The following is a 20,841-nucleotide window of genomic DNA, read 5'->3' as shown; positions in this document are numbered from 1 at the left end:
ATAATTTGAGTAATATAAATAGCAAAAATGTTATAAATGTATGTTATCTCAAAAATTATATGTACAGAGAATTCTTATTTTCAGTGGCCCATGGTATTGATATATTTTATACAAATTTCAAAGTAAGTCTCAATAAATTCAAACAAGCAGACATTGTAGGGCTATTATACCAATAAATTCAAGATAGAAGATATCATATAGGGTTATTAGCTAATCACAATGCAGTCAAATGAGAAATTAATAATAAAATGATAGAAAAAATATAACCACTTGAAAAATTAAAAATGTCCTCCCAAACAGTAAGAACTTTTTCTTCCAAAATCTATGAAATTGGACCAAGCAGTCATTGAATGTCTTACTATTAACAAGGATGATCAAGAAAGGATGAAAGAACATGACAAAGAACTTAGTTTGAGAAATTAGAAAAAGAACAACAAAACAAAGGGAACATAAATAAAGAGAAATTAATGAATTATCAATGTAGCAGATGATATTAGTATAGCACATGGTTCTTAGGGGAAAAAAATCAATAAAACACACAAACTTTAGTGTTGTCAGCAGAATCCTAAGATGATGCCAATGACTCAATAAGCTAGAGTTCAATTTATTAATTTTTTATGTATTTTAATCTATTTTATTTAATACATTAATTATTTAATTTTAAATTTACTTATTAATGTTCTTTATTTAGCTCATCAGTCAAAATGCTTGTTTCCTCCCGTGCATTGCCTAGGCACATTTCAGCTCAGTCACTTCTGTATCTATTTCATTTTGTGTGTTTTTTTTTTCTTTTTCATACTAATGCTATTTGTTTACATTATGTATGGACTTATAGAAAAAACAGTAACTTTTTTCTCTGGTTAGCATAATTTATCTAGAGTATTTTAACTGGCCTGAGCCTACTTGCCTGTGGTTTGGTCTTTCTAACATTCACTTGTCATCTTATCTGATGTCAGTATGACAAAGGTGGGGCAGGTTTCCCTCACTAGTGTGAGAATCAGGGTCTATCAAGAGGGTCAGCAAGGATGTGGTTTACCAGGCTTCTTTTGCAAAATGTTGCTTTAGGGAGTTATTTAAACCAGATAGGAATACTAAATTTAAAACTCGAACCTGTAATCATGTCCCATTCCTGAAATGTATACAAACTCCTTCCAATCCCAAACATTAAACTGCTTCATTTTGAAAATTGATACATACTTACATTAAAATGTGCCTTTGGGCTTCTTGTTCCAGTCTGGGTTCATTGTTTGCAGTTCTGCATCATCACTTTAGCATGAGCCACACCTGTAATTCATCATCTATGAGTCCAGTTTAGGTTTTTCAAAGAGGACAAAGATTTTAAAGAACCTTATAAGGCAACCTGAATTTAGCATCCTTCCAGAAATTTATATCCCAGATACATCCCCCCCATTTTTTTGGCCACGCCCATGGCATGCGGGATCTTAGCTCCACAACCAGGGATTGAACCTGTGCCCCCCACTAGACCACCAGGGAAGTCCCTAGATACCCCTTTTTAAAAATAATTATTCACGCCTAATTTTACAATGTTTTTTTAATGTGTTTGTATATGTATGAGAGATTTGTCTTTATTAAGTTTATGCAATGATTTCAACTTAGTTTTTATGAATACAATAACTAACTTTGTTTTCAAACTCATTTTATCAAATGCAAGAGTAAATTCTGTAGTTACATTAATTTACAATAGTACAGGTTGATTTGAACACAAACAAAACTTATTTTTGATAAGTACACAATTCACCAGGTGGAAGAAGAGATGCACAGGTGTACTAGAGTGTAGCCCACCTCCTGAGAAAATATCAGCACGCCACCGGCATCAGTCATTGTATTCTACAGAGAAAATGCCAAGCATCGTTAGCTTGGTAAGTCAGTTAGTATGGAGGTGGGCTAAATAAAAAGAAGTATGTGCCAAAAGAATTGTGCCGATAAAGTGGTGAAGATGAGAGAGTAATTATTCTTCTTCCACAATGATGGGCAAAAGCCACTATAAGCAAAAGCCAGAGAACATTAAGAAGTTCACCTTGACTAAAGGACAGCTTCTGTGAAAGATATATTTGGGAAATTTGGTTAGAAAGCTAAGTTGGAGACAGAAATTTCATTTGGTAGTAATATCTGAAACAGAGGTATTCATTCATTTACCAAATATTTATTGGGCATGTAGCATAAGTCAGGCTTTGTGTTCCACAAAGGTCTAGAATTAGGTGAGGCGAGAATAAGGATGAACTTATTATTTATAGCTGCCAAAAAAAAAGTGACAGTAGTCAACAGAGAGTTCATAAGAATTTGGAAGATGAAACTGAGAGAAGAGTTATTTCAAAGGTAGAATTAAATGACTTTACTGTCAATATTTGAAATGAATAAGACAAGGAGATTTGAGTCTAGGTGCTGAAAGAATGATATTGCAAAGAATCGGAATCAGGAACTTGGTTTAAAAAGTAGGTTTAGGATAGGAAAAAAAAAAAAGACGTCTTTAATTAAGAGCATGCTGAGTTTAAGTGACACTGGGCACACTTCTACTTTCCTGCCATAGTCCAGGCAGATCATGGAATATACTTACATTGCTTAAGATGTGTTTGGAAATTAATTTGTAAACATCTAGAGGATCACTTGTCTATACCTGGGAACTTTCCAGGAGCACATCTTCCAACTGAGTGCTAATAATGGGCATTTAATCATCTTTTATATCCTTTTAAAATTTCAAAAATGTAGATTGATTCCCAACTGTATGCATTAAAGGGAAAATATGCTTAGAAGTAGAGTAACTGGTAACATATTACAAAGTTGGGTTATAAGACAAGAATAGATAATTTTAAAGAATATTCTTAAGAATAAAGTTGGTTATATTGGCAACAGCTCTCATCTGGAGAAAGTCTGACCCAGTAAGACCTGGAGTAACTATACATTAAAAAAGGTATCAATTTATTTTATCATCATCTAGGCAAGCCACATCAGGGGAGGATATTTAGGGAGGCAATAAGTAGACATAAACAAATTAATTTTATATTATTTTAGGTTCACATCAGTACTCACAGTTGCTAATTGGAAAACTGAAATCTGGGTCACCAATAATGATATTTAGTAATGGATACAAAGTTTGATATGGAGCCTGATATTTAGCACTATGTGTGAAGAACTGTGATAAGCAAAAGCTGGATTTGTCCAGAAATGTTAAAGACTTTTCAAACAGTATTTAAAAAAAATTTCTCTGTGAGTTAAAGTAACATTATACCAAAATGTTTTATTATTGCTTGTGCTTAAGTTACTATTATGACATTTGCTTTATAACAAGTATATAATTCATTTGGCATAATTACTGTAAACAAAGATTAAATAGAACTCATGTCTACACATACCCAAATGTTAGTTTTTTGCATCTGATGAAATAATTTTCATGAAGACACTGAATATATGTATTATGTAAAATTCCATTATTGGTTTATGTTATAAACAAGGTGCCTTTGTTTTTGTTTTTGTGTTTCACTTCAAGATTGAATGGTAGATTCTCTTCATCTGTTAGACTCATCTTGATAGCTTTTCTATGGATTATTTCCACTTTTAAATTGATGGAAGAATTATAAGCATGTGAATACACTGTTTCTTTTATTTCAGAAACAGTGTGGTTGCACAGAAGTCAGAGCATGGGCTTTGGGCTCAGGAATAATTCCATCAAATCTTGGCTTTCTCACTTGTTGGTTATATGACATTAGACAAGTTACTTAACCTGTCTAAACCTTAATTTTATCATTTGTAAAGTGATAATGATTATCACTAACTTCCCCTCTCCCACCCCTCCCTCTGGGGCTTCTCTAATTCATAGGACAGTGGTTTGCTTAGTAAATGTTTCTGATGGCCGTTTGTAACTTCATAACATAGCAGTCTGACTTCATACATTGCACATTATGGTAAAGGAGTTACCATAGATGATTTCCTTATTTCCCCTTCTTATTCAATCATTTTTTTGCTCTAATCTTAAAATCTCTTCATTTCAAGGAGAATCCAGAATCAGTTCATTGTACTAATCCTTTCTTGCTAGGCTATTTCTTAGGTACCAAAATTAAAGTGATTTACTTTTTATGTCCATCTCATGCTCAGAAACTTAATGAAAGCAGTAGCTCATCCGAAGGCAGCACTGTAGACATTGGAGCACCTGCCGAGGAACAGCCTGTAGTGGAACCCGAGGAAACCCTTGAACCTGAAGCCTGTTTCACCGAAGGTAAAGAACATGATCTTCATGTTAATCTTCCCTTTATAGAGTGCAGTTTTTTTTAGCTGTTGATCACCCAAAATGAACCACTCAGAATAGAACTTTGTAGTCTATCTATTTCACTTACCTCTTATATGCCAACAGATTTAAAATCTCACGTTATGTTTTGGTTATATCTGCCTATTATGTATAAGGGACCATGAACATGGAGAAAAAATATTTTAATGTAATCAGAACTAATGACTAATTTATAATATTTCAAATAAAATGGTGATTTCACAATAAGTTGGCATCTTAAACACTAGTCAAAATTCTCATACACAAAATTTACTTTAGAAATAATTTTTTAGCTATTAAAGTCAAATGAGTTGCAAATGCTCAAACGTATTTTTTTAACAAAATCATTATTTTCCAGCGCTTGCTGGGTAAAACAAGAAATAAGCACTGCCCAATACCTGATTCCTGCACAGTGTCTAGTTTAGCCTGGCACAATATGGAGAATAAGTCTAAGAGCTTTGTTTTCTTCATGATTAGTATTTCCCATGGTCTGAGTTTCTTGGGAATTTGAGTTTTGAAGATATGAATATATTTGCATATTCTCTATTTTGTGATTTTTTTTCCTCATAGGCCTGATATATATCTTCTCCATCTTTTCCTGTATAAATTATACACATCACTCAAAGTCCTCAGAACTACCTTCATCCAACCATGGTGGAAAAAACTTCTTATTCCTCTGAACAGCTATAAATAAAGATACACTTTAATTCACCTGATAACTAATCATGTATTATCTTATGAGGGTTCTTCTCTTTCTCTTTTGAACTGTTATATGTATCTTTACTGGCTTTCTTCCTTCCTTCCCTTCTTTCCCTTCCCCTCCTTTCTCCCTTTTCTTCAAGCATACCTGATTTTTTTTTTTGACTTGAGGCAAGGTTCTTTTGTTTATATCTGTTCTTAAAAACCAGATTGTAGGTTTTCTGGGGGCAAGTCCATGTTCTGTACCTTTTTACATTTTTTCTCTTTTTCTTTTTTCTTTTTTTTTTAAAAATATCCTCTATGGTGATTACAAAGGTGCTCACAAATTTCTCTTGATTTAATTATTTTTTTAATTTAATTTTTTTATTGGAGTATAGTTGATTTACAATGTTGTATTAATTTCTGCTGTACAACAAAGTGATTCAGCTTTATATATATACATTCTTTTTTATATTCTTTTCCATTATGGTTCCTGTTGATTTAATTCTTGTTAGAGTGAGTGAAAGCAGTATAGGGAAGGCAACACCAAATCAAAGCAGGACTATGCAAATCACATTTTAGTGGACTAAATTCATCTTGAAAGTTATATAAACTCTTCTAGGAGCACCATAAGAGAACCTAAACAGTGATAAACAGCATTGTTGGGTGAGAACAATATTATTACTCTGCATCCTCTTTAAAAGGGACATTTTCTGCTTATTATTAATTTCACTTTGAAGTCCTTTCCTAGAGTGACTTCAACAAAGTGCAATAGGATGATATAGTACAAGGCAAAGCTACTTAACATGTACTTGTACTTTACAACGTTCTTTCTTGGATAATAGCAGTTGGGTCAGAAAAAACAGGGAACCATTTAAAGAGGCTGAATAATTTTCACAACTTCACTCTGCTAATAGATGTGCTCTTATACTCCAGGCTTAGAGAGTTATCCTAGCAAGATAGAGATGGCAGTAGCAATGAGAAGGTGAATCCGGGACATCATTGAAGCAGCAGAAGTTATTTACCTACTCCTGTTTGAACATTATACTTGCAGGCTGTGTACAAAGATTCAAATGTTGTCAAATTAGTGTGGAGGAAGGGAGAGGAAAACAATGGTGGAACCTGAGAAGAACGTGTTTCCGAATAGTTGAACATAACTGGTTTGAGACCTTCATTGTTTTCATGATTCTCCTTAGTAGTGGTGCTCTGGTGAGTGAATATTAAGCAAAGGTGCTATAATGCCAAGTCTTAGAATCACCTAATACTAATGACTTATTAATCCTTTCTGTAGCATTGTTTTATTATCCAATGCATTATTTTTCCTGAACCCTCATTCTACATCCATTTCCGTGGAATCAGCCATCACCTCTGTTTGATAACCCCCAAACTGTTATCTCCATTTATGTCTTCTTCCTTAAACATACGTGCATCGCTATATCCATCCATCCATACACCCATCCATCCATACACCCATCCACCCATATACCCACCCACCCACCCTTCTACCCATCTCCAGTGCATCTTTAATTACCCCACTTCATTCTTACAGACTATATACAATGTATAACTATGCAGTTCTGGATTTACTTTTATTAGGTATACATATACTTCTAACAAGCTATTTATTAATTTTTGCTTATTATTAAGTACCCCCCAAATTTGTCCCTCTAGTTTATTCGTTATAACCAAAGAACATGAGTATTTAATTACTCATATTTTAACAAGAAAGTAAGCATGGCAACTACTGTAAAGTCCTGTGATTGGGTATATATAACTTCTAAGTTCTGATGAATTTTGTTTATGAATGATATTATTATCTCTTTATGGACAGTCAAAAAGTCCTTAGGAACCACTTCTCTGTCCATTTTGAATTGGGTCCACTGTTCTTATGCTACTCAGAGAACAATGGATATTGGTAACAATAAATATTGGGCAGCGTGCCTAAGGGATTATTTAAGGACTGGTTTCTCTCTATATAAAAGTGTTCATCAGAATCAATTTCTATTTATATGAAAATCATTTACAAAAATATAAAGTATAGCATATAGATAGCATTTTAGGAAAATGCTGACACAAATAGACTACTTAAGCCATAAGATAGATGTAGATAGATAGATAGATAGATAGATAGTAGACAGATAGATAGTTAAAGGATGGAAAGATGATAAAACTTGCCTGATTGAAACACAATTACTTAGTTTTCTTTAACTTAAAAGTGTATAATTCTAACACAGGCCTATATTTTTCTGCATATTTCTCTGATGAAATAAATTTTATCTACATGCCACTTTAGACAAGAAATAGTTTTTCACCATTTAAATGAATATATACTTAGATATAAAATATCAAGTGAGGTTCATATTAGAAGAAGAATACATATTAGAGTCTAAATGAGAAGTAGTTTCATCTTACCATCCTTGTCACACCATATCTTTGCTGAGAAATATAAATTATCAACAAAATGAAGGGGACAAAGGGAACAAATGAACTTAACTGTATAGTAAAAGTAGGCAATGTGATGATCAATTACAATTTCTGCTTTATGAAAAATATAAGCCTTCACTTTTTATTTCTTCAACCTCCTTTCTATGGCAAAAAATAAAAATTAAAAAAGCCAACAGGAGGAAGCAAAAGATATGAAACAAAAGGAATAAATAACTTCAAGTTAGGGTAGCAGCATCAAGATGTGACATCAAGAACTATTTCCTGAACAAGTCAAATTAATTCATTAGAGTTATGCTTTTACTTCTTCCTTCCAGTTATATCAATAGAGAGCATAACTTTTCTCCTGATTCATTAAAAGATCTTTGAGATAAAGAAAAGACAGCAATAGCTACTCTTCCTCTACCCTCCTATTCCAATGAAGTGTCATATATATAAAATCAGGAAAAGATATTTATATGTGGTCAGAAAAAATAGCTTATAATAGTTGTAATAGCATAATAGTTTCAGAAAGCTAAAATGCATAACTTTTCTTTATAGGCATTTGAGGATATATATATTGATCAGCGAAAGACGATCAAGACAATGTTGGAATATGCTGATAAGGTTTTCACTTACATATTCATTCTGGAAATGCTTCTAAAATGGGTGGCATATGGCTATCAGACATATTTCACCAATGCCTGGTGTTGGCTAGACTTCTTAATTGTTGATGTAAGTATCCTCCTCTTTATCTTCCATTCAAGGTAATTTGTTTTATCTATAAACTAATTCTAAAATAGTGAATCTTTGATCACTCTGTTGTACTGACAGGATATGCTACTTAGTAGACGCTAAACTAATTCACTGAACAATAGTGTAGTTTTTGTAAGAAATAAGCTAATTTAATACTGATTTAGCACGGGGGGATGGGATTTGTGGTGGTTATCTAGAAGAAAAAGCTGGGAAAAAACGTATCGGAACTTTGTAGGGAGAGTGGTGAAATAGGGTATGTTTAAATTATTTACGTTGTGAATCAGACAGAGTCGAGCTTGAATCCCAGCCCCACCACTGATTGGTTGTGTGCCACTGAGTAACTTACTTGGCTTTTGACTCTGTAAAATGATGATATTAGTGCATACAGAGTTAAAGACATTCAATAAACAGTGATGATGGTGGAAGCTAATGTCAATTTTTAAAAATTCTTTTTGATCTTCTCAAAGTTTTTAAAGGATATGTTTAAAGAGTAGATTATATAGATTATAACTCCATTATAGGAAGTAAGATGTATGGGGTGTAGTGAAAAACTCTACTTCATCCTGTGATGGGGAGCTTCCCCAGTGTAACTATAGATTTGCAGCAAGCCTGTAATGTACCAACAGCCCTTCACAGAGTTTGTAAACCTAATGATTAATATTTCATCTACCCAAAACAAGTGGCTGCCTTTGAGATTTGTTAAAGGTAAACATCATGTTATATGTTATAAGTTTGGCATAATTTCAGTTTTAGAAAAGTGTGTTCAAAATATTACAAACTTCATAGGCAACAGTTTTATTACCCAAAGATGATAATTCAGCAGAACTATGCAGATTTCTTATAGAAAATATTTCTAGAACTAAGGGTCATGCATATATATTATATCTCTTTAATTCTGAAAAAAGGCAAACCCAGAGCTATTTGAAAAGCTTAACAGTGTTACTATGAAATGAGTGAATTGAAAAAAGCCTCAAAAGGGTGATAAGGGGTTCATATCCAACATATACAAACAGCTCATACAACTCAGCATCGAACAAACAAGCAGCTAAATTAAAAATGGGCAGAACTGAATAGAATTTTTTCCAAGGAGAAAATGCAGATGGCCAATAGGCACATGAAAAGATGCTCAACATTGCTAATCATCAGGGAAATGCAAATCAAAACCACAATGAGGTATCACCTCACAACTTTCAGAATGTCTATCTTCAAAAAGACCACAAATAAATATTGGCGAGGATGTAGAGAAAAGGGAACCCTTGTACACTGTTGGTGGGAATATAAATTGGTGCAGCCACTATGGAAAACAGTATGGAGGTTTCTAAAAAAGCTAAAAATAGAACTATCATACGATCCAGAAATTCCACTCCTGGGTATATATCCGGAGAAAATGAAAACACTAATTTGAAAAGGTACATGCACCCCAATGTTCACAGCAGTATTATTTATAATAATATAAAGACATGGAAGCAACCTAAGTGTCCATCAACAGATGAATGGGGTCTTCCCTGGTGGTGCAGTGGTTGAGAATCTGCCTGTTAATGCAGGGGACACGGGTTTGAGCCCTGGTCTGGGAGGATCCCACATGCCGCGGAGCAACTAGGCCCGTGAGCCACAACTACTGGGCCTGCACGTCTGGAGCTTGTGCTCCGCAACAAGAGAGGCCGCGATACTGAGAGGCCCGCGCACGGCGATGAAGAGTGGCCCCTGCTTGCCACAACTAGAGAAAGCCCTCGCACAGAAACGAAGATGCAACACAGCAAAAAAAATTAATTAATTAATTAACTCCTGCCCAATATTCTGTAAAAAAACAAACAAACAGATGAATGGGTAAAGAAGATATGATATATATGTGTGTGTGTGTATATATATATATATATATATATATATATATATATATATTCATATATACACAATAGAATGCTACTGAGCCATAGAAAAGAATGAAATTTTCCCATATGCAACAACACAGATGGACCTGAAATAAGTCAGACAGGAAAAGACAAATACTGTATGTTATCACTTATATGTGGAATCTAAGAGTAAAGCAAACTAATCAATATAACAGAACAGAAACAGACTCACAGATATAGAGAACAAACTAGTGGTTATCAGTGGGGAGAGGGAATGGGGGAGGGGCACAATAGGGGTAGGGGATTAAAAGGTACAAACTACTATGTATGAAATAAATAAGCTACAGGGATGTATTATACAGCACAGGGAATATAGCCAATATTTATAATAACTTTAAATGGAGTATAATCTATAAAAATTTTGAACTACTATGTTGTACAACTAAAACTAATATAATATTGTAAATCAAATATACCTCAATAAAAAAAGGAAAGAAACCTCAAAAGAATAATTGCTTCAGCATGTCACAAAGAGAAAAAGTTTCTAATATTTGAGATTTCAAGCATTAGAAGTTATATCATATTTCAACTGCTCATAATTTTTCACACTATGCTTTAAATCTAAATATAATTTAATCCTTTTGAAAATTCCTGAGCTTTGCTTTTCTCTATTATGCTTATTCCATGTCTGAATTTTTTAGTGGAAGAATGATGATTTTATTTATTATTACGAGTTGGTTTTTAATAGCCATTTCCGAAATATTTTAAGAAAATAATTCTGAAGGGAATTTTATAGTTTTGTAATAATAATACTTTTATTTTTCACAGTTCTATTTTAATTATTTCATAAGGATCAGCGTATCACTCTAAAAAAATACAAAAGGAATTATAGCACATCTCAAGTAAACTAAAAAGCATATTAAACATAAGCCAACTTAATACACTTAAACATAGAAAATTTTGCAAAAATAGTATCCAGTGTATTTGGAACTATCCAATATCAGCTATTCTCAAACCAAAGAAATTCTAACTCTGGATGCAGAGTTTTGGTCTTTATTTAGAGAATTGCACATCTAAAATTTTTATTTCTTAGTTTTAGTTGCATATTTCATGCAAATGAAGTTAGTTTATTTATTTCTTTATTTGGTAAACATTTATTGACTGGCGATTTTGGACCAAGTACCATGGCAGAAGCTCTAGATTAGTATAAAATTTTTGAGTAAGTTTCATGATGGAATTAGTTTTAAGTTATATTATTTACATAGAAATAAACTTTAGATAAGTGAAAACAAAGTATTAGCAAGACAACAAAAATTCATCTTCAAATAATCAACCTCAAAATTAATATGACAGGGCATTAATTTCTATGGGTATCAGTTATAATTAGTTGAAAATACCAACACAGGATAGATATTTCTTGCTTTTTCTGGTACAATAACAGTTTTTATATTTTATTACTAACCATTGGCAAAGCCCTAAATTCAGCAGCAACTTAATAAAATAAAGGAAGAATAATCAATGACATTTTCCTATACCTGGACTTCTTCCTTTCTAAAATCAATTTTTACTTAGGTTTTCTAACTAACTGAGTAGTTAATAAAGTAGTTAATAAATCACATGGCATTTAATTTGTTTATTCAACTAGTTTTTAATTAACATCATGAAAGCTACTTTCTTTGCATGCAACTAAAAATTTTTCCTTAAAATTTTAAAAGGTTTACTGAAAATATGTAGCCATTCATCTTCTGAGTAATTATAAACAAAAATTGTAATTACCACAATGTTGTAAGTAACTATACTTCAATAAAATAAATTTTTTTAAAATTGTAATTATTGTATTACATAGTAACTACAAATTGAATGACAATGATTCTATTTATTTACTTTTGTGTGTGTGCAGGTTTCATTGGTCAGTTTAACAGCAAATGCCTTGGGTTACTCAGAACTTGGCGCCATCAAATCTCTCAGGACACTAAGAGCTCTGAGACCTCTAAGAGCCTTATCACGTTTTGAAGGGATGAGGGTAAGGAAAATGAAAGAATCTGAAATATTGTATAGAGCCAAAATTATTAAAGTAAATTTTGAAAAAGGAAAACTCATGCATGCAAAAGGAATGGCAAATCCTTGCAAATTGCTACTTTTTCCTTTTATCTGTTGCATATTTACTTCTAGGTGATATGCAAGAGAACTTAGGCCTCCTTTGAAATGATATAATATCATTTATCTGCCTTGCTCATTAAAATGACTTTATTTCCTAATCCATTTTGGGAGTTTCCTTACAAACCTGTACACAAAAAAACAGATGCACTATTAAAGTACTGTGTGTAATGATGATGATAATAATCAACTAAAGTGAATTCTACATCATGTGCTTCTCATTTGTGGTGGTCTAAACTGTACTTAATGAGTTGTATTGAAAACAATATGAATCATACATGTGCCTAAATATAAGAGTAAAGGAAAAAAATTTTTAATTGTCAAAATTTTGTCTGTACAATGCCAAAGTTTGTGTTATTTGAATGTATTCAAGGGTAGATATTAAATATTAACTGAATTTAAAAAAATTTTTAAGTTATGTTAATATAGCTTCAATTTATAACTGCATTAATATTCTTAATTTATATAAATGGCAATATCAACTTAAAGATTATATATAAATCTGCACAATTTTTCATGAAAATGAATTTAAACTTTTATAACATAATGAATAGAAAATATAATTTTGACTCATTACCATAGATGATTCATAAATTAACCATAACTTAAATATCATTTATATGAGTCAGAAAATTTTATATTATTCCTTTTAAGGAAATATTACGGCATTCCCTAGGATTCATAACAGGTTAAAAAATTTGCCATTATTGACTTGTTATTTTCCATGCCTTTTTAAAAATATGAAGCATTAATCTATAAGATGTATAACATAAAAATTTAGTTTCTTTGTTTTAATCAAATTTCCTTTTACTAAAACAAAGCTGCTGAACTAAGTGTGATTCCAACAGAAAAAACATTGCTCTTTTGCTGCCTAAGATTTCGTTATGTTTATAGAAACCAAGCTATATTGTAGACTTACATTTGCATTTTCTAGTTTGTTGATAGCCTTATGCGTTCTTCTAAAATAAAATTTATTATAAATGTCACCTTTTAAGAACATAAGACTATCTTATGAAATCTTCAATTGAAGACTTCTGCAATTTCCCTAACATCTATAAAAAAATGTTTCCTCACTAGAAACAATTTAACACAATATAATACGGTCTTATTTTATTTCTCACAGAGATCCTCAAAGTTTACTAAAATGTTATTGGAAATTCTCTTCAGGATATGTGAAAATTAAGTTTATTTTCCAATTAAAATGTCACTTTTGTTTTAGACTGGTAGTTTCAGTTCTGGAGAAAAATATAATTTTTATACATTCTACTTAAACATTTTTTGATTTTTTTGGAAAACATTTGATTGATTCTGCTAAATCAAAGTAATACATTCGAAAAGTTTTCTGAAATCTGAACAATGCTAAACATTTGGAGCTGTTGTAATTATTTCAAATTTGACCTTTTGGAAGTTTATTAAATCCATGAGTCAAATGGCCAGATATTTTCATATTTAACACCTTATTTCCATAACAATATTGACCCTGTGGGCCTTTAATTTTTACAGAAATAACCTTATCTATAATTTTGATCAATAATGCTTTTTATATTATAAGGAGAGGCTAATTTTTGAAACTTGGAGTTTTAAAAACAAAATCCTTATAGATGCTGATAGAAGATGAATTAATCGTTTAAATTGTCAGATTTATGAATATGGTCCTTGCCTCTTAATGACAGCATATATACAACCCTAAAATGGCTGATGATTTCAACATGTATTTGGCATTGTAGAGACAAAATAACCTGATTATTTATTCTATTTTTGTTTCTTTGTTTCTGGTATTTGCAACTTTTGACTTTGTAAACAATATAATCATGGATGATGGTGAGGATGGAAATAATAATGATGATTATAATTGGGAAGTTAGCTTTGAATATATTCAGAAACTCTCATTTTATTCTTTTCCCTAGCAGCATAAAATCACAATAGCTATGTCAAAGCGTAAATCAGGCTCATTTTATTTTTGTTTTGTCACTTCTTCAAAGCATGTGCTTTAGTGCAACATTACCAAATAAAGCATGTGCTTGATAAGAAGTTAGAAATTAAGAAATAAATTATCATCACTCTGCCCTTTATGTTTTGCATGTTCTATGCACATTTCTGGCTGACAGCTTTGAAACATTTATTGTATTTCAAATTTCCAGTCCAAATTTTCAACTTGTAAAATTGAACTGAGTGAATTGATGTCATGGATAACTTAAGTAAAATAAATTTTGTATTTTTAATTTCCTTGTCTAGGAAATCTTAAATACCTTCTTTTTCAAAAGAACTCAAGACATGATTGATAGGTAAACAGACAGAGAGCATTATATACAAAAAGTAACACCAAATGTTCTGTCATATCAGATTTCTAACTAATAACAAACTATATATTTCTATTTTATATAGGATAATCTTGCTCCAACTTGGATGGGGTGGAGCGCTGGTTCCGCCCCTCAGCCCTTTATTATGGGTACTGTATTACCCCTTTTGCTTCCTTTCATCCTTTCACTGTGACTTTGTGTTAGTGGGATGAGGGAGGGCTTGGGAAGGGTACTATCACACCACAGTAAGGAAAATACAGTATTTACATTCTAATCCCCTATTTTCAATTGTCTTAAATTTTCTTTTGAGAAAAATACCTTTTGTGAATTTACCCTCTGTGGATTTGAACCTCAACTGCTGATATCTTTTAAGTTTCACTCAATATGATTTAGATGTGTGTATACTGAGTTATCCATTTATGGGGAGATTATCTGATTGGTGAGGGTTGGGGACCCTGGTTTAGAATGGTTGCGTGAAGTTTTTAACTTATCAAGATGATGATACTGTTTGAGGCATTTAAAATAACACTTGTTATTTTCTACTTTGGTCCGGGGCCTGAAAATTGACATCAAGATACCGGCAGTGGCTTCCTTGCCTTGTTGACATGTGTGAGCAGATGCTAGGGGGCAGTATTCCAAGTTTCATAAAACTGGTATTGATTGTGTGATCATTCTCATACTTTATTAAGTGTAAGTTTATAGGGGTTATTTTTCAAATATAACAAAGCAAAAATATATTAAGAAAGAGTTGAGTAAGCACATGTGATTTGTGTTTTAAATAAAGAAAAGTAAATATGAAAGGACCCACTTATTTGAATTATACAGACTAGAACACCCACCTAGAAATAAAACATCTTATTATGTGTATTAAGATAGAATTTAATGCATAAACTTACTTCGTAGACTACATCACTCCCAACTAACCTTTTAGTATCTTAGAAAATATCATAGTGAAAACATAAATAAAAATAAATCTACATTTTGTTTATTCTTAAAGTTTGGGAATAATGTGCAATGAGGACAGTTTTTATTTTTGAGGGAGAGAAAAAGTTGGAATTTTTGTTTGGATAATTAATGTATCATATCTTTCAAAAATAATTACCATAATTAAATCCCACAACACAAATGCAGACATTAGATTTAAAAAAGACTCTATTACTCTTCTTCATACTTTAAAATGTGTGATTTCTACTTTGCCTACTTTTGGTTTTTATTCACATAGTTTTTCAGTATTTTGATTAAAGAAACATTGCAATCCATGAGTAGTATTGATTTGAAGTTCAAAGACAATTCATTCAGACAAGAGGACATTTCTACATGTATCAAAATTCCCAACATTAATTTGCATATTTAATTATCAATCCCTCATTTCATGTTGATTTATTTAAAAAGCAGATAATGAACCAGAGACAGAGTTTCTGTAAGAGTGAGTTGTGTGCTAGAATACAGAAATTCTATTTTGATGACGTTTTGCAAAACATTTGTGAGAAGCAACCTCTAGTATTAATTCATTAAGATAGTTCCTTTCTTAGAACCTCCTTTTATGCAGCCTGAAACCTCAATTTGTTCTTTCCAACTTGTTTAGTCCAATTCTGTCTAGTGCCTTCACCACCTGGGAACCAATTACTGCAGTTCCCTAGAGCCAGAAAGGAGTTAATACCCTTCTCTCTGTGCTGAACCAAGGAAGGGCTTGGGGCTCCTGGGAAAAGACAATCCTTTCTCTCATCCTTCATTGCCTAATTTAATGAGATTTTAAGTATGAATGGACCTTTGTATAGTAAATCCTTTTATCTTCATAAAAATAAACGTTTTCTCTGGGCCAAATGTATGCCAACGTTGTAAATGTATCTTGAAAGGCACTGCTGCTTATATCATGAATTGCATAGAGTTAATTTTAGTGCAAATCCAATCCCCAGTTTCAAAAGAAACCCCTCAGACTTATTAGCTAACCCCAACTTATTTTGTGTTCAGCTCTTTATTCTCATACCATATCCAGAAATAGCATTTAAAAATGATGTTTTGATCAATAAATGCTAAGCTAACCTTTACTTCATTCATTCATTCAATCACCATTTTTGTAGTCCTGTATTCAAAGCACCTGCTATATTCCTGTATTCAAGGCACTCAAAGGCTTGGAGAGTTCACAAATATATTTTTTGTCTTAAATTAAAAAAAAAAAAGCCTACTATCTGTCAAGATTATGGGAATCCATTCATTAACTCTAACACAGAGCAATCTGGGTACCGGATAAGTACGAGTGACTCTAAGGAAAATTAGTGAGGTCGAGTAGAAGAAGCACTAGATGCCATTTCTAGTCTACATTCTGAACTTAACCTAGCTTAGCTCATTTTTCTCATTTGCCAAATGAGAATGCAGTAGTAAAGTATCTCTATAGTCCTGTCCAGTGCAGGAATTCTGATTTTTGAATTCAAAAGAGGAAACACTCATCTCTCTTTTGGAGGCTAAACTGAGAGGTGAAATGAGGCTCCATGACAGAAGTGCTGCTTAAACTACAGCTTGTGAAAAGAGAGAGTGTTTCAGAAGGGGAGGTATTGGACAAGTAATTTCAAAGGAAAGGGCATCTCAATTCTCTGGTAATGTTATTAGCACATGGTAATTACATTAGTTGGATTGGCATGAAGGCTAAGTGGCTAGGGAAGTTAAAACTAGAAATGTAGATTGAGGAGTGATTTGAACATCAAGGTAAGGAAAATGTTTGATAATCAGTGGGAAGCCATTAAATAATTTTAAATGAGAGTTGGAAATTAATTCATCTTATATGAATTAAAGGAAAGAGGAAATTGGAAGACTCTGAAAATGGTACAAGTAGGTACTAACAGATGTCAGAACTAGGGTGGCGATCATGAAAATGGAGAAGTGATAGAGGTGAGAAAAGTTTGGAAGAAAAAAGTGTGAGACTTACAGATTGATGTGAAAAGAATTCAAGAAATAGGTGTAGGTAGCCAGTGTTCTGCTCATGGGCTAAATTGGATGTTGTAGGTAAAAAACAAACAAAAAAACCCCCAAAACCCCTGCATTTTAACATGTGCTTTGTGTGTGCACAGTAGAAAAAGCTTTTTAATCTGGATGGTAGGCAAAATGTTTGGAAAAGGAGGGAAATAAATAATAACTTGATTTCAGCTTTCATATCTTGAATCCAAAGAAATCTAAGTGTATCCAAACATTTAAAGTGAAGTATAAAATAAAGACTTATTCATGCAGTTGTATTAATGCAGACGGCCACATGAGATAAAGGTGAGGTGCCATGTGTCAGCTTGGTAGGCTGCATAGCTCACATCATCTGGATATGCCTAGATAATTCAACTGACTTCATTTTTTCATTCTCATTCCCCTCTTCGTCATTAATGGTTTTATTATTTCCTTTGGCCCACTTTCAGATTGACAAGAATCCTAGAGGTACACAGGTAGAATTCAACTTAGCTATGAATGTTCAAGTCTGAGGCATCATCTGCCACTTAGGAGCATTTTAGGGCCTGTCTTTATCTCTCAGCTACTCATGTGCATCTCCAATGGGAACTGTAGAGAAGGAAGCAAGGACAGTCCTCCCTACAGTGTTGCTAAATATAAAAACTCAGAGTTTTAATTTGTGGTCCAGGAATAAAGATAAGAGGGGCAAAAATGCTTCCATTAAAAAAACAGTATCTAATTATTTAATACAGAACTTGATATAATCACATCAGATTTAGGAGCTATCATCCCAAAAATGGCATCCCTCCTTTTCTTATTTTCCTAAGAAACTGATTTCTACTATGTTTCATTTAAAATAAGTTTATCAAATTAAACTCGGTAAATGAAACAACTGATATGACTGGAGCTTGAAATAAACGATGTGATGATCTAATGAAATACATAATGCTAAATTGTCTTGCTTCTTATGCAAAAATTATTAGTCATAGCAATGCATGAATAATTAAGGACAAAATTATATTAGGTATTTAATAATTTTTTGTATTTATACATCTGAATTTTTAGTTTAGTAAAATATATCAGTCAAATCAACTCTTGTCCCAACATTTTAGTTTCATTCTTTAATATACTGCCTTTTTTAATGAGTTAATTTTCTCTGTTAGGAATTCTTACTTTTTCTAATAAAAAATTTTCTGACTTCACCTGACAGCAAATTCCTCTGATTTTGTTTTCCCTTTAACCTTTCAGTACTTTCTCCTGTCTTTTTAAAAACCTTTTTATCTTTGATATATTATCTAAATTCATTTCCCTAAATGTATTGCTTATGAAAGAATGTATTTCATTTTAAAACATTTTTACTTTGCTTTTAAATATCTTAGAATAATCTTGATAGTAAAAAAAAAAACAAGAATGACTAAAGATTACTAGGGGAATGTCTTCTTTTAACCAACAAGAATTCTGACTTTTCTTTTTTTTCCATTTGTGTATTAGGTGGTTGTGAATGCCCTTTTAGGAGCAATTCCATCCATCATGAATGTGCTTCTGGTTTGTCTTATATTCTGGCTAATTTTCAGCATCATGGGCGTAAATTTGTTTGCTGGCAAATTCTACCACTGTGTTAACACCACAACTGGTGACATGTTTGACATCAGCGAAGTGAATAATCATTCTGATTGCCTAATACTAATAGAAAGAAATGAGACTGCCCGATGGAAAAATGTGAAAGTAAACTTTGATAATGTAGGATTTGGGTATCTCTCTTTGCTTCAAGTTGTAAGTGAACACTCTTTTCTCTGAAATGTGTTTATTGTTTGGAATAATAACAAAGTAATGACATACAGCTATTATTTAGTTACTAAGAAGAAAGTTGATAACATATTTCCTTTTTTCTAATTTTGATTTATTAGTACAAGTTCATGAACCCAGATGGGTGGAAATGTCAGTATATTTAAACAGTGCAGACATAGTTGATAGTGGCCAGGTGTTTTAGTTCTTTCCAAAGGTCTTTTTTTCTTCTCATATTACTCTCTCTTCCCATGTGAACAAGTTGATTAATAAATCAATAAATTTGCTATTATTTTTCCTATTGCAATTGGAAAGCTTGTTTCACTGATGGATCACCCCCTCCCCCCAAACATACACCCTTAACACACCTGATTGGATTGTAACAAATTGGTGGGAATTAAATTAACTGCTACTGAGTTGTATCATTTGGATTGAAGACTGGGGAATGATATTTAGGTTTTAGGTTTAGATCCTCATACCAGGTAACACTCAGACACAGAAATCAAACACAAGCAGCTGTTGTCTCACCCCGAATGGCCTTCAGTACAATTACTTAAGTCTTTTTTTTTTCTCTAAATATTGATGTTTTCACTACTGGGTCTTTAAGACAGAAAAATAGTTCACAATTTATAAAAATGTAAAAGATGGTAGCCTCTTAAACATTTTCATTTGATGCTGCTTCTGACTGCAGCTGCATCACAAGAGAGCAGTGGGTAAAAACAGAGTCTAGGTCATTTGAAAAACATTGTAAAAATACTGTTCTATTTTGGCCACTGAAAACTCATCTTTAAAAAAAAGAAAAAAAACTGCATAAGTTCTTTCCTGTGGTTCTGCAGAGTCTTTAGGGAAGAAATCTATTTTGTTTCACCAGGGTTGTGTTTTTAATTGTTCAGCCAGGAGATTAAGCAAGCAAACAAACCTGGACTGGTCAAAATCCTCCTGCATCTCTTTCAGAGGTGTCAGTACTGTGATTCTTTTACAAGTTCTTTCCACCTTCTTGTTAGAAATTCTTATTTCTCTTGTAGATGTTTCTGACTTACTCTGAATGCTTATGCAATTAAAATAGAGATTTTTATAATATGGCAAGTATGGTTTCTTTAAATATTAGCGTAGACACATGATGATATTTCCTTGGGCCCTTATCCTAACACTTAACTAATAACCACACTTGTAAATATCACTGATTTATATCACTTCCTCCATAAAATTGAGAAAGAAAAATTGAAAATTTCAAGCAGTCCCTTAAAATACTAAACAAGGGGTAAAGATCCTGTATGAAGCCATTAAATAAATTCTGCTACTGAAGTACTGATTTATACTTGGCTTTATACAGAATCATCTCTCTGTTGATTAGCAATTCATTGAAATGGTTCCTTGAATCACTTTTTTCTGTTCCTGTACCTAGTGTGTGATGAACTTGTTCCATCATTGACCTCAGCCATTGACACATTCAACATTTCCCTCTTTGATAGACAAATAAGTTCTATTTTCTAGCTAAGAAACTTTACTTTCTCTTCACTGCCATCACAAGCACCCTTACTTGGCTTTCTTCCCATGACATCTACCACTTCACAAGCGTTATAAAAACAAAGATGTGTTGAGATACAGATGCTGAAAGCTTTTTGCTAGACTTGCTCACTAAGGAATAATCCTCTCAGGCCCGTAGGGCTCAAAATTCATGTCCTAG

The 20,841-nt window shown here is 32.5% G+C and overlaps 1 protein-coding gene across 11 annotated transcripts in view; it reads left to right on the top strand.

Moving 5' to 3' along the window:
• Positions 1–20,841, top strand: part of LOC309809083 (sodium channel protein type 1 subunit alpha) — a gene marked incomplete at both ends in the record, with an annotated part of 86,232 nt that overhangs the window by 54,109 nt on the left and 11,282 nt on the right. For all 11 annotated transcript variants that reach the window (XM_082629813.1, XM_082629804.1, XM_082629812.1 and 8 more), the window contains 5 exons: positions 4,111–4,231; positions 6,012–6,166; positions 7,940–8,113; positions 11,885–12,007; positions 18,861–19,142. In XM_082629813.1, coding sequence (XP_082485939.1) covers positions 4,111–4,231; positions 6,012–6,166; positions 7,940–8,113; positions 11,885–12,007; positions 18,861–19,142 — 855 coding nt within the window. The remainder of the gene's footprint in view (positions 1–4,110; positions 4,232–6,011; positions 6,167–7,939; positions 8,114–11,884; positions 12,008–18,860; positions 19,143–20,841) is intronic.

The sequence above is a fragment of the Mesoplodon mirus genome, assembly GCF_964341445.2.
Source record: "Mesoplodon mirus genome assembly, chromosome: 8".
Lineage (NCBI taxonomy): Eukaryota > Metazoa > Chordata > Mammalia > Artiodactyla > Ziphiidae > Mesoplodon > Mesoplodon mirus.
Note: the sequence above shows the minus strand (reverse complement) of the source record. Positions and strands in the feature narration are given on the sequence as shown.